At 42.8% G+C, this 10,216-nt stretch overlaps 1 protein-coding gene across 1 annotated transcript in view; it reads right to left on the reverse strand.

Moving 5' to 3' along the window:
• Positions 1 to 10,216, reverse strand: part of DPYSL2 (dihydropyrimidinase-like 2) — a 55,280-nt gene that overhangs the window by 33,197 nt on the left and 11,867 nt on the right. Inside the window, exons 2-3 of the mRNA XM_009319532.1 lie at positions 7,319 to 7,407; positions 5,803 to 5,987 (exon numbers count right to left, since the gene is read on the reverse strand). Coding sequence (XP_009317807.1) covers positions 5,803 to 5,987; positions 7,319 to 7,407 — 274 coding nt within the window. The remainder of the gene's footprint in view (positions 1 to 5,802; positions 5,988 to 7,318; positions 7,408 to 10,216) is intronic.

Here is a 10,216-nt window from a genome sequence, read left to right on the forward strand (position 1 = left end):
TTAGTGTGAATCAGTGCAGAGGCTGAAGAGTGTGGGGGTATAAAAGGCACCGAGGGGAGCTGGGGAGAGGAGAGAAAGGGCCAGAGGGACTCTGCGCTCCTGTATGGTAATGTCATTCTCTTAATAACAGAGTTCAAGGAAGCCTCTACTATATAAATCACCAATAATCTTTTATACGAGCAAATGGACATTTTCATTACATTTCTAGAGAATTAAACATTTCTTTGCTGCAGAAGAACCACCGCCAGCTGCTAGAAAGTGAAACAAGCCATACACCCCAACGCAGCCCGTCTGAAGTGCTAGTCCCCAGCCGCACAGTTCCTCTTTTATCTCTGCTTCTGGGTGCAAAAAGAAACAAAATTCAGGCTGGTGTCTGCAGAACAATGCAGTGCTGTGTACACACAGCCACAGAGACTTGGTGAGACACTGCAGCTCTGTGGTCACTGCCCTTGGACTCAAAACGCTTGGTTTTATACTTCCAGCTTGGCCACAAGTTACTGCACAACCACTGCTGTACCACCTCCTTGTGTCTCTGCTTCTGTTCTCCTCCTTTGCCCACCATTTAGACTCTTGCTCTCTTCCAGGATAGGGCTAACCCCGATAATATAAAGTAGCAGCACCCAGTAGGGTAGAATATGATCTAGTCTTCACTGGTGTGTCTAAATACCACCCCATGCCAAGTTGCCCTTGCCCCAGAACACTGCCTAGTCCTTTTCTAAACCCTACTCTAAGCTCATGTTGCAGTTTAGACTCTGATCTCCTTTGGGGCAGCTCCATTCTCTCAAGTCATGCTCAGTTCAAAAACTGAGAGGTGAGGAAGAATATTAGACCGGAAACATTTCCTTCTAGCAAGGTGGTGATCTTCAGGATGACCTAGGAGACCTGGTGTCAACTCACCACAAATTTGATTGGAGCTAAGCAGCTAACACTCCTGAAAATCCCTGCCATCCTGCACATCAGCTCTCTCTTTAATAGCAGGGTAAAGCATTAGGAAGCAGACTGCAGCCCATTTGAAGTTCCCCTTCATTTTCTGAACCTCCCAAGATACAAAGGCTCATATCCCTAGCGTACATTCTCCGTGTTATTAGGATAACTGCTAGTCAAGTTCAAAAGGCAGCTGGCTTCCAAGTCACCAAGCCAGAAAGAGCTGTAATTTCTCTCACTGTAATTTCTCTCTATGATTATAACAGTGGTTGACTGAGTCAACACAGGCAATGTCAGCAAGCAATTTCACTCAAGGACAGCAGATAGCCAGGAAGAAGCACAGTCTTTGGGAGGGGGGGCTGAAATGTGTGTGGGAGCTGGCCTGGATAGATGCAGTTCTCAGTAGGACATTAAACAGGCTAGAGGATCAGACAGCCAATAAATATACACAGCTTAGCTTCATCCTTTCTGAAGGGTTAGGAGCGGAGAAAGGCAATCCTGCCTATACTGAAATCAGGGGGAGTTTTACCATTGATTTTGATGGGGATTTCACCCATCACAGTTAATAAGCAACCAAACCATCACAAGACTTGGAGAGACCACCCTGTTCTTAGCAGTGATGTCTTCCTTCTCTAATAGCTCCAGGGACTGTTTTATATCCTAGGGCATCAACCGATCTCAAGTTGGGACAATAGGAACTAAAAAACACCATCTTTAGCTCAACAAAACTGTGGCTCTATAGGCTCCACGGATGAGAAAGAGCCTCTTGTAAAGGGCAACTTCACACGGAGTCCTTTTCCAAAACTCCAGAAGGACTGTTCTCTTTCCATGGAATACAAGGGAGCTTAGGCAAGATACCCTGAATGAGCTGGAGCCTATCTAATACTCCTCTTTCCTCCAAAGTCTTCTGCAGATCATCGTGGAATCCTCCCTTCAACTTAATGCCCAAACACTGCATTCTGACATTTTAAAAGGGCGATAATCCAAGTTTTTTTACAGAGTAATGTTATCCTAAAACATGTACAGTGCTGTTCACCCTTGGCTGACATACCCACACTAATACTGTTTTAAGGTAGGGACAGAGAAAGTATCATGCAAATTGCCGTTTCAGAAAAACAATCAATCATATCACAATATGCCATTTCACCTCTCAGCTCTGCACAGCAAAACCAACTATATTTTTTCATACGTTAGCAAAGTCAGCTGGAGTCTTGCCTTTGGCACTGAAGAGGGTAGACAGAAGGATCATAACTGGAATTCCTGTTCGGATGGCCTCTGTGGAACGAGTAGCTAGAAAAAGAAATCAGCCCTAACTCCTGAGTGAAGCAACCTGGGAGAGGGCTCAGGAAAGCAAGGACTGGAGAGCCCTATGGGAACATAGGCGATGCACAGCAGAAAAGGGCTAATTCAGATCATCACTGCCAGCCATTCTCCCTCATTCCAGCTGACCAGTGCACAAGTTGGGAAGCACTGGATTGGAGCCACATCTGCTTCCCACCAGGGTAAATCTCCATTGGTTCCGCACAGAAAATGGGGCTACTCCATTTAATAGCAGTTGACAGTCGGATTCTCCTATCTCTGATGCTGTAGTAGTGAATTTACTTTAAAGGGGAACCGAAGTAAACGAGAACAGGGCTTGGAAACAATAGGTTACATTCTTGAATTCCTGTGTGCTTCCCTTGGATGTGTTTGCCGTGAGAATTAAAGGAACAATACTGAATTTGACCTGAGCTGAAAATGAAGTTCACTGAAACCAAACCAGACATACAGGGTGAATTCCTGGCACTGCTGAGGTCAATGACAAAACTCTCCGTTACTTTGCCGAAGCCACGCTTTCACCCACCGTTTTTATAACACCAACAATCAATAGAAACCTATCCAAGATTCTTGTTTTAATTTCACTGAAAAATGTACACAGAACAAGTATTCCCCTACAATGATTGTAAAGTAAACAGCCTTAAACTGCCCTCCTGCATGAAAATGTGAAACAATTGAAGCATGAAGCCGACTAACCTGTTTCCTTGCCCAAAACGAGGGCTATGTATAAAAGTGAAAAACAGATGGAGTAAAGGTATTTGTAAATAAATAATACAAAGTTTGCTTAAAGCACAAATGAAGAAAAGTGGGTGTTTTTTTCCACAAAGCTCACATCCATGAGGCTAGCTTTTCCAAAAAAAGCCTGAAGAACAGAGGCACACCGCTAGACACATTTCCATGAGAGGAGGATATTCTCTTTTGAAAAGTCCCAGGCATGGTATTTAAAATATACAATGACATAAACATTAGCATGTCATTTTCAGGCTGCAATTTTTTTGTGATATTATGAATCTAGTTCACTAAACGTTGTCCTATTTATCATAAAAGAAACAATGCTGCAATCAACCATGACTCCCACCTGCTTCGGGAAAAACCAAAGGCCACCCACCAAGAGCATGTTCACGAGGGCAGCTCTGCATGCTTCCTTGTGGAAAAACATTTTTGCAAATGGTATAATTTTGCTAAGAAGAGAACAGCTGAGCTGACACAGAGCAGAGTCTCCAAAGCTTTGAAGTCTAGTTGGATTATTTATCCCGCTTTCCACTGTTCAGCTCCAGTTGCTGATACCCACCCATCAGAAACATCTCTCCATCATCCTAAGCAGTCCAATTACTGTCCTTGCTGCTACATTTTAGAAAGATGTTTTTTGTTCAGAGGTGATTGTGTATTTTGGTATCCTAATCCAAGACGCTCAGGAAGGCAGTAAGGTCAAGTTTAGCCACCGGCCTCCTCTATATGGTTTGCCCATGGTCATAATCTACATTGTGCTAATTTTTCACAGCTGTAAAATAAGAAGTTATAAAATGGGGGATTCTCCTCCAATTTCCCTAACTCACAGATGTGTTACGAACACCATTAGTCTGACATTCAGATACTACAGTCATAAAGGCAATATACATCTACACATATACAGAAAGGTGCAAGCATTTCTGAAGTATGAGGCTCTGCACAGGTAAAAGTGGGCAACCAAAGTAAAGAGCTACTTTAGAAAAATTTGCCTAAGCAATTTCTGCTTAAAATGTTTTTAAAAGTGCCACTGGGGGAAATAATGCTGGTAAAAGCTCAGATGTAGACGACAGAGAATGTTATTTTGATCTAATTCAACTTAACAAGGAAGAACAAAATGGTAATTCAAGTGTGAACCAGGTGTACTAATAACAAGGGAACAACCAATGAAACAAAGTCAATGAACTGAAGCTGAAAAGAAAATACCATCTCAGTGTCATTAATTTAAATTGACAGCAAAGATTTGAAGAAAAACTGGATATTAGTATGCACAATGAGACCATCCACAGCTACACTCTCACTTACGTTCTCCGTATGTGTGAGGTTATCTTCATACACAAACTTCATACTCTAAAGTGATAACATTATGAAAAATAATTTCCCAGGTTATTTTATGGTTATTTATTTGAAGCATTAGACCAAGTTCATAGGCCAGATACAACCTATTTGCAAGGTCCGGACCCAGAAAAAGATTTGTTTCTGGAACACAGACAGCCTAGCTGTGTTTGGACCACTGGCTCCTACTGCCAACCTCCACGTCAATCAATCCAAGTCCGCCCACCAGGCCAGGGATCAAAGATTGCTCATAACCACCCTCTAAGAGATGAGGATGTTCTAGTCCATAAGGAGCTAGGTTTGAACTGAGGAGAGTTAGGCTGATCCCTGGCTGTGCCTAAGATCTCTTTATATCCCCGGATCGGACAATAGACACTAGTGCCCGCTCTGAACCATGCTCTTATTTCTCTGTACCTTAACTTCCCTCCTGTGAAATGGCAGCACTTCAGAGTACATGAAAGAATGCAAGATGCTCAGATATTGTATCACTTTACACCTTCATCCTTGATTCCCACATGCGGCAGACTCCAGGGCGCTGTGTTACAGTTTACACGTGATCAGCTGCACTGCAACAGAGGTTTTTATTTTTTTCTCTAGCTCAAACAAGGTTAACAACAATGACTCACTTATGGAGTTTTAAGGTCCTGGCTCTGACAAGCCAAACATCTGTAGCCAACACAAGCGAGGATGGATAGCCTGGAAGTCATTCATGAGGCATTTTAGAGCCAGTGTGGAACACCATGAGTGTCTAATCCTGGTGTGAGCAGAACAGACAGTCAGTCTGTCTTTTTATTCTGAGATATTTTCATTTCCCGATTTCTCTCTTCCTCCAAAAGAGGATATGAGCACAAAAGGAACAAAGCTAACAAAAATCCTGGTGCTAAAGCTGCGTACATAAGTGGGCATGTGCAAATCCTTAAATAAGTGGCTCAATTTTCAAAGATACATAGTACACTGGCATCAAGCTTCTAGGTGTGAACCATATGATGGACACCTATCCGTCCTCAGACAATCCTGTATGAAGTACCTCTCCTTCCTCTCTCTGTATGTGCGGCAACCGCTATTCCAGAAAGGCTGAACTCTTACGGAGTACAAGCCTCTTGGAGTCACAGACATCACGGAGAAAGGGAACCAAGGCACAGGGATGTGGAGAATCTGCTGCTCATACTGAAGCCAGAGGTCAAAGTGACACTGGTTTCATTAGGAGCAGACCCAAGAATCTGGCAAAGTCACACAAGCAGCAAGGTAAACCCTGCCAACAGAAAGGATGAGTGAAATGCCCGACAGCTGCAAGATGTGGAAATCCTGGGGTCTTGATTTTCCACGGCTTTTCCCACCCCTACACAAGCTTTTCTCAACAACCTAGACAGATATCAGAAACCCTCCACTGCTGATACCTGGTCCAAAGTATCACATGACTTATACAGCCCACAGTCTCTGTACTTATCTGAGAAAGAAAAAAGTAAAGCTTTCTTGGTAGAGAAAAAACAGCCAGCTTACTGATCATGGTGGTGCCCCCAGCCAGTGCAGCCTTGGTCCCTTGGAAGAAGTCATCAGCAGATGTCATCCCTTGTTCCGGCATCTGGAAGCGGGTGTGAACGTCAATCCCTCCAGGAATCACCATCCTGCCATGGGCTTCAATAGTTTTCACTCCCCCTGGCACAATCAGATTCTCTCCTATTTGCCTGGGTAAACACATTTCAAACAGCAAGTCAGACACAAACATCAGATGAGGCAAACAGCCTGTAAACATACACTCTTGTGCTACTTAACCTGTCTAGTGTTTTCTTTTTCCATATAAAGCAACGTACAGGATCAGCATGCATAGCTGATAATATTTTATGCCTCCCCTTGAAGCAGTTGCATAATTGCGAGCAAAGTGTGCAATTACTTCAGGACCTTGGGGCAATATTAGACTTAACAGGAAGGAAAAGAAGGAGCCACACTGGCAGACAGCTGGAGAAGGGACCATGCAGATAATCAGACGATCGCTGCACCAAACACAGCAAGAGCCTTGCGTGCAGCTTTATTGGGATGGGACTGGGGTTCAACGCTTGATTCTGGCTATCCAACAGCCATTTAGATGTTAGTACTGTTTTGGGAGCACTGGAAGAATTTTTGCCTCTATATTGTCTACTTTTCATGTATAAATATCATGTAGTCCCTGCACAAATATAAACCCATGCAGATACCGGTTACCAAATTCCTGATGAGACCCCCAAAGCCCTCTCCAGTCTAGTTCTTCACTGATGTATTTTTAAAAATGCAATAATGGATGACACACTGCGATTAACTAGCTGTCTTTGGCTGGCTCCTTTAACTTTCAACCTTGATTAACAAAGCACATGTGCTGACCGTTTAGCCAGAACAGGAAAATTCCTTGTTTGTAACCTCTGGCTCGTCCATTTTTCCCTAAGAGTAATTTTCCAAAGAAATCTGTAATATATTTAACGTGCCAGAAACACATGTTTCAGGACTGAAAACACAGAGGCATGCTGGAAAGAGGTCTGAACCTCAGTCCTTAAACTACAGGATCATTATTAACTTTAAGGGGGTTTAGATTGATCCTCGTATCATAGAATCATAGAAGACAGCGCTGCAAGAGACCTCAAGAGGTCACCTAAGTCCAGCCTCCTACCCTAAAACAGAATTAACTGTAGTAGGATGCTGAACTCCGGATTCAAAATATCTTAAGTCATAACTCAGTAAAATGTTACAACACAGATAACTTCAAACATATGTGTCATCTCAGCGTGGGGCTATTCACATGGCTAAAATTAAGCACATGTAAGTACCTCCTTTGACCCATGCTTTAATAACAGTGGGGTTTTGGCCCATTTGTTTATTTAATTCAACACCTTGTTTTTGAAGTTCCTCCATCAAACACCAGGATATACGTGAAATACTCATTTTTCATTGCAATTTATATAGCTCACTGAGACTAAGTGATTCCTTGCCAATCTGCAGTACATTTCTGTACGTTTCCAATCACAACATGGCATCAGGCTTCACTTACTTTATCAACCCATCTTCCATGTAAATGTCTGCATAAAAAGACTGGTCGTCATTAACTATTTTACCACCTTTGATCAAAAGACGATCACTCTGCAACAAAAAAGCATACAACAATACATAATTATTCTGTGAGAAAGCTGACAGTCTGCAGTGTCACTTCAGAGATAAAAGAGTAGAGACGGAAACAACCTCTGCATTATTCAAAAGTGCATGTCAAAACACAAGTCAATTGCTGCACTTTTAACTGGAAAGATAAAATATTTTATTTCATCTGCAAGTTCTTTCATCACACTAATGATCCAAAAAAATCAGAACAGGAAAGGAGTTGAGTTCCAGCAGGCTTGTCTACTTGGCAGCTTCACTCATACCTGCAGTCTGCCACCATCACCTACAGCAAAAGCATTAAATAATACTTTGAAGGATGTGTAATAGCAACATCCCTATTTTTTCTGCCTTGGTCATATGCAAAATTTCCTATATGCACCCACACACTGGAATCACGGCTAACTGTGAGTCAACTGCTGTCAGGGAAATGGACCAAAAGTCTGTTGCCACGGGTTACACAACACAAACAAACTCATTTTGTCCAACTTAGTGATGTTTCGATGCAGTGGATACTTCTACCGCCTTTCCAGAGCACCACTGCAACATCAGATGGAAATAAGCACATATTAGCAAACTAAGTCCAAGAGAAGGATTTAAAAAACAGTTAATAGAATTCCGTCCAATTAGAAGACAGTTTGGCAGGAACAGAAAGGTAATTATAACAAGGCAGCTATCAAGCGATGTGCTTTCATCGCAGCCCAGGTTACATCTCACTTTTGCGAGATTTTAGGTCAAAAACAAATTTATCTTTTTTTGCAGTAGTCATAAACAAGAATGAAACACACCCTACAGAGCTCTGGATGGGGAGGAAAGTTAAAAGTGACTGTGATGTTCCTCTGGTTCCTTCATTCCCTACATTACAGATGCATCTATTTAAAGCAAAGCACATACACGTTATGCAGCGTTCAGTTTAAACTACACCTTGGCTCTTATATCTGCACTTGTACTTACTCAGATTCTCTTTCCTCCTCCCAAAAACGCCTTTGTAAGAGAACAAAGCTATACCAGAACAGCATAGCCAGGCTGGTGAAGCCAAATGCTGAATTCAAGAAGGGGTAGAAAGCAGGACTGTAACTTGGTGGTGCCTTGAACTTATAGCAAATACATATAGGACAGCGACAGTGTTGCTCAGGGCCTTTATTTCAAGCTGGGACTCTGCTGGTCCACCAGAAGAATCAGGCATTTTCCCCAAAGAGCCTGTAATAAAACTGAAGAGTTGGAGCACCCGATTCTCAGCTGACACAAGCTGACATGGCTCTTTTAACGCCAAAAGGGCTACATGAATTGCATCAGCTACTGATTTATACCATTATATCCATCTTTTATATAACTGCTAAACGTCTATGAGATGCTAAGTGTCTCTCCTTCCCTCTCCTTTTTTTCTTTCTCCTTCCTCCTACTGCTGCAATGGAGAGTCTCCCTGAATAACACCACCAATTTAAAAAACAAAGAAAGAAAACCCCAAGATTTAAATTTAGGATCTGCTGTGAATGCCAATAAGCCTGAATGAATTAACTTGGGGCGTGAAAAACCCACTTGTCTTTCAATGCCAGCTTCTACAGCAAACTGTCCTACATGTTTACCATTTCCAGAAACACTGCAGTATTTATGCCCACCTCTAGTGCAGACTCCTTGTGCTATTAAAAAGGCCAGCTACTGTTGAAATCGGTTAGTTTGGCTGTTGATGTTACTCACAGCCCAAGTCCTAATGCACTGGGCATCAGTTAGGAAAGAAGAAAAAAAAAATACATATATAGCGACCAACAAAAATGCAGCCTGGACCATTTTAATGATGCTCTGAATGCTTCTGCTAGTAAACAGGTCTCCTGCTGCGGCTGAACGGTAGGCTCTGAAATCAGTGCGAATCCTTCTGCTCATTTCAAGCACCTTGGAGACAAAAGCACACGCAGTTTGCAACCCTGCAAGGGTCTGCCTCTAAATCTGTATATATTTATCCTACTGATGGACAGCTACACATTGATTATCCTTCTTCTTCAAGCATTAGTCTCAGTAGATCAGTTCCGGGTTTATACAACAGCAAGTAAGACCAGAATCTGATTTTTTTTATCTCTTATCTTTACAAGAGAATTGCATCGGGTGCACACAACATAAATCAGAGCATTCAATCGTAAGAAAAATGCGTCATACTACTCTTGGCCCGTGACAGCAATTCAGCAGTAACCTTCACCGTTATTTAAACACAGGCATCTTTTTAAACTCTCTACCATTGGACTTTTGGAGGGAAACTATTCCCCCCACAAAAACCAAAAAAAAAAAACCAAAAGAGGATGCTCATTTATCACATACCAGTTTTGTGCATCCCCTGCATTTCCTAAACGTCATTTAAAACATAACTGTACAGCCCAGCGGCTCCCGCACAAATGTCACACTTCAAAGCTCCGTTTCAGAGCTCACTTCTCTGCCTCCGAGGCTGAGGAAGGAGGACTAGGATGGGTGTGTCCGTGGGGCTGGGAGAAGGAGCCGCTGCGCCGCTGCCAATAATGAACAACTCTGTGTCAAAAAAATAAATGGCTGTAACAGTCCGTTAGATGCGAATATCTGGCCTTACGTAAGGAAAAGTTAGGATCCTTGGAGCTGCAATACCTGCCCTAAATCGGCTCCCACGATAACGACATCAAGGGAGGGGTTTATATAACGGCTCCTGCCCTTTTCCCCCAGGATTGCATCGAGGAGTGGACTCAAACGTGCGCGTTGCCAGAAGCTTCTTGGGGAAGAAAAGGAAATCCCGCTCCATCCCCAGCGCCAGCCCTCCGGGGCAGGGGGATTCGGTCGG

Source organism: Pygoscelis adeliae, unplaced genomic scaffold (assembly GCF_000699105.1).
Source record: "Pygoscelis adeliae isolate BGI_AS28 unplaced genomic scaffold, ASM69910v1 Scaffold372, whole genome shotgun sequence".
In the NCBI taxonomy this organism is placed as follows: Eukaryota; Metazoa; Chordata; class Aves; order Sphenisciformes; family Spheniscidae; genus Pygoscelis; species Pygoscelis adeliae.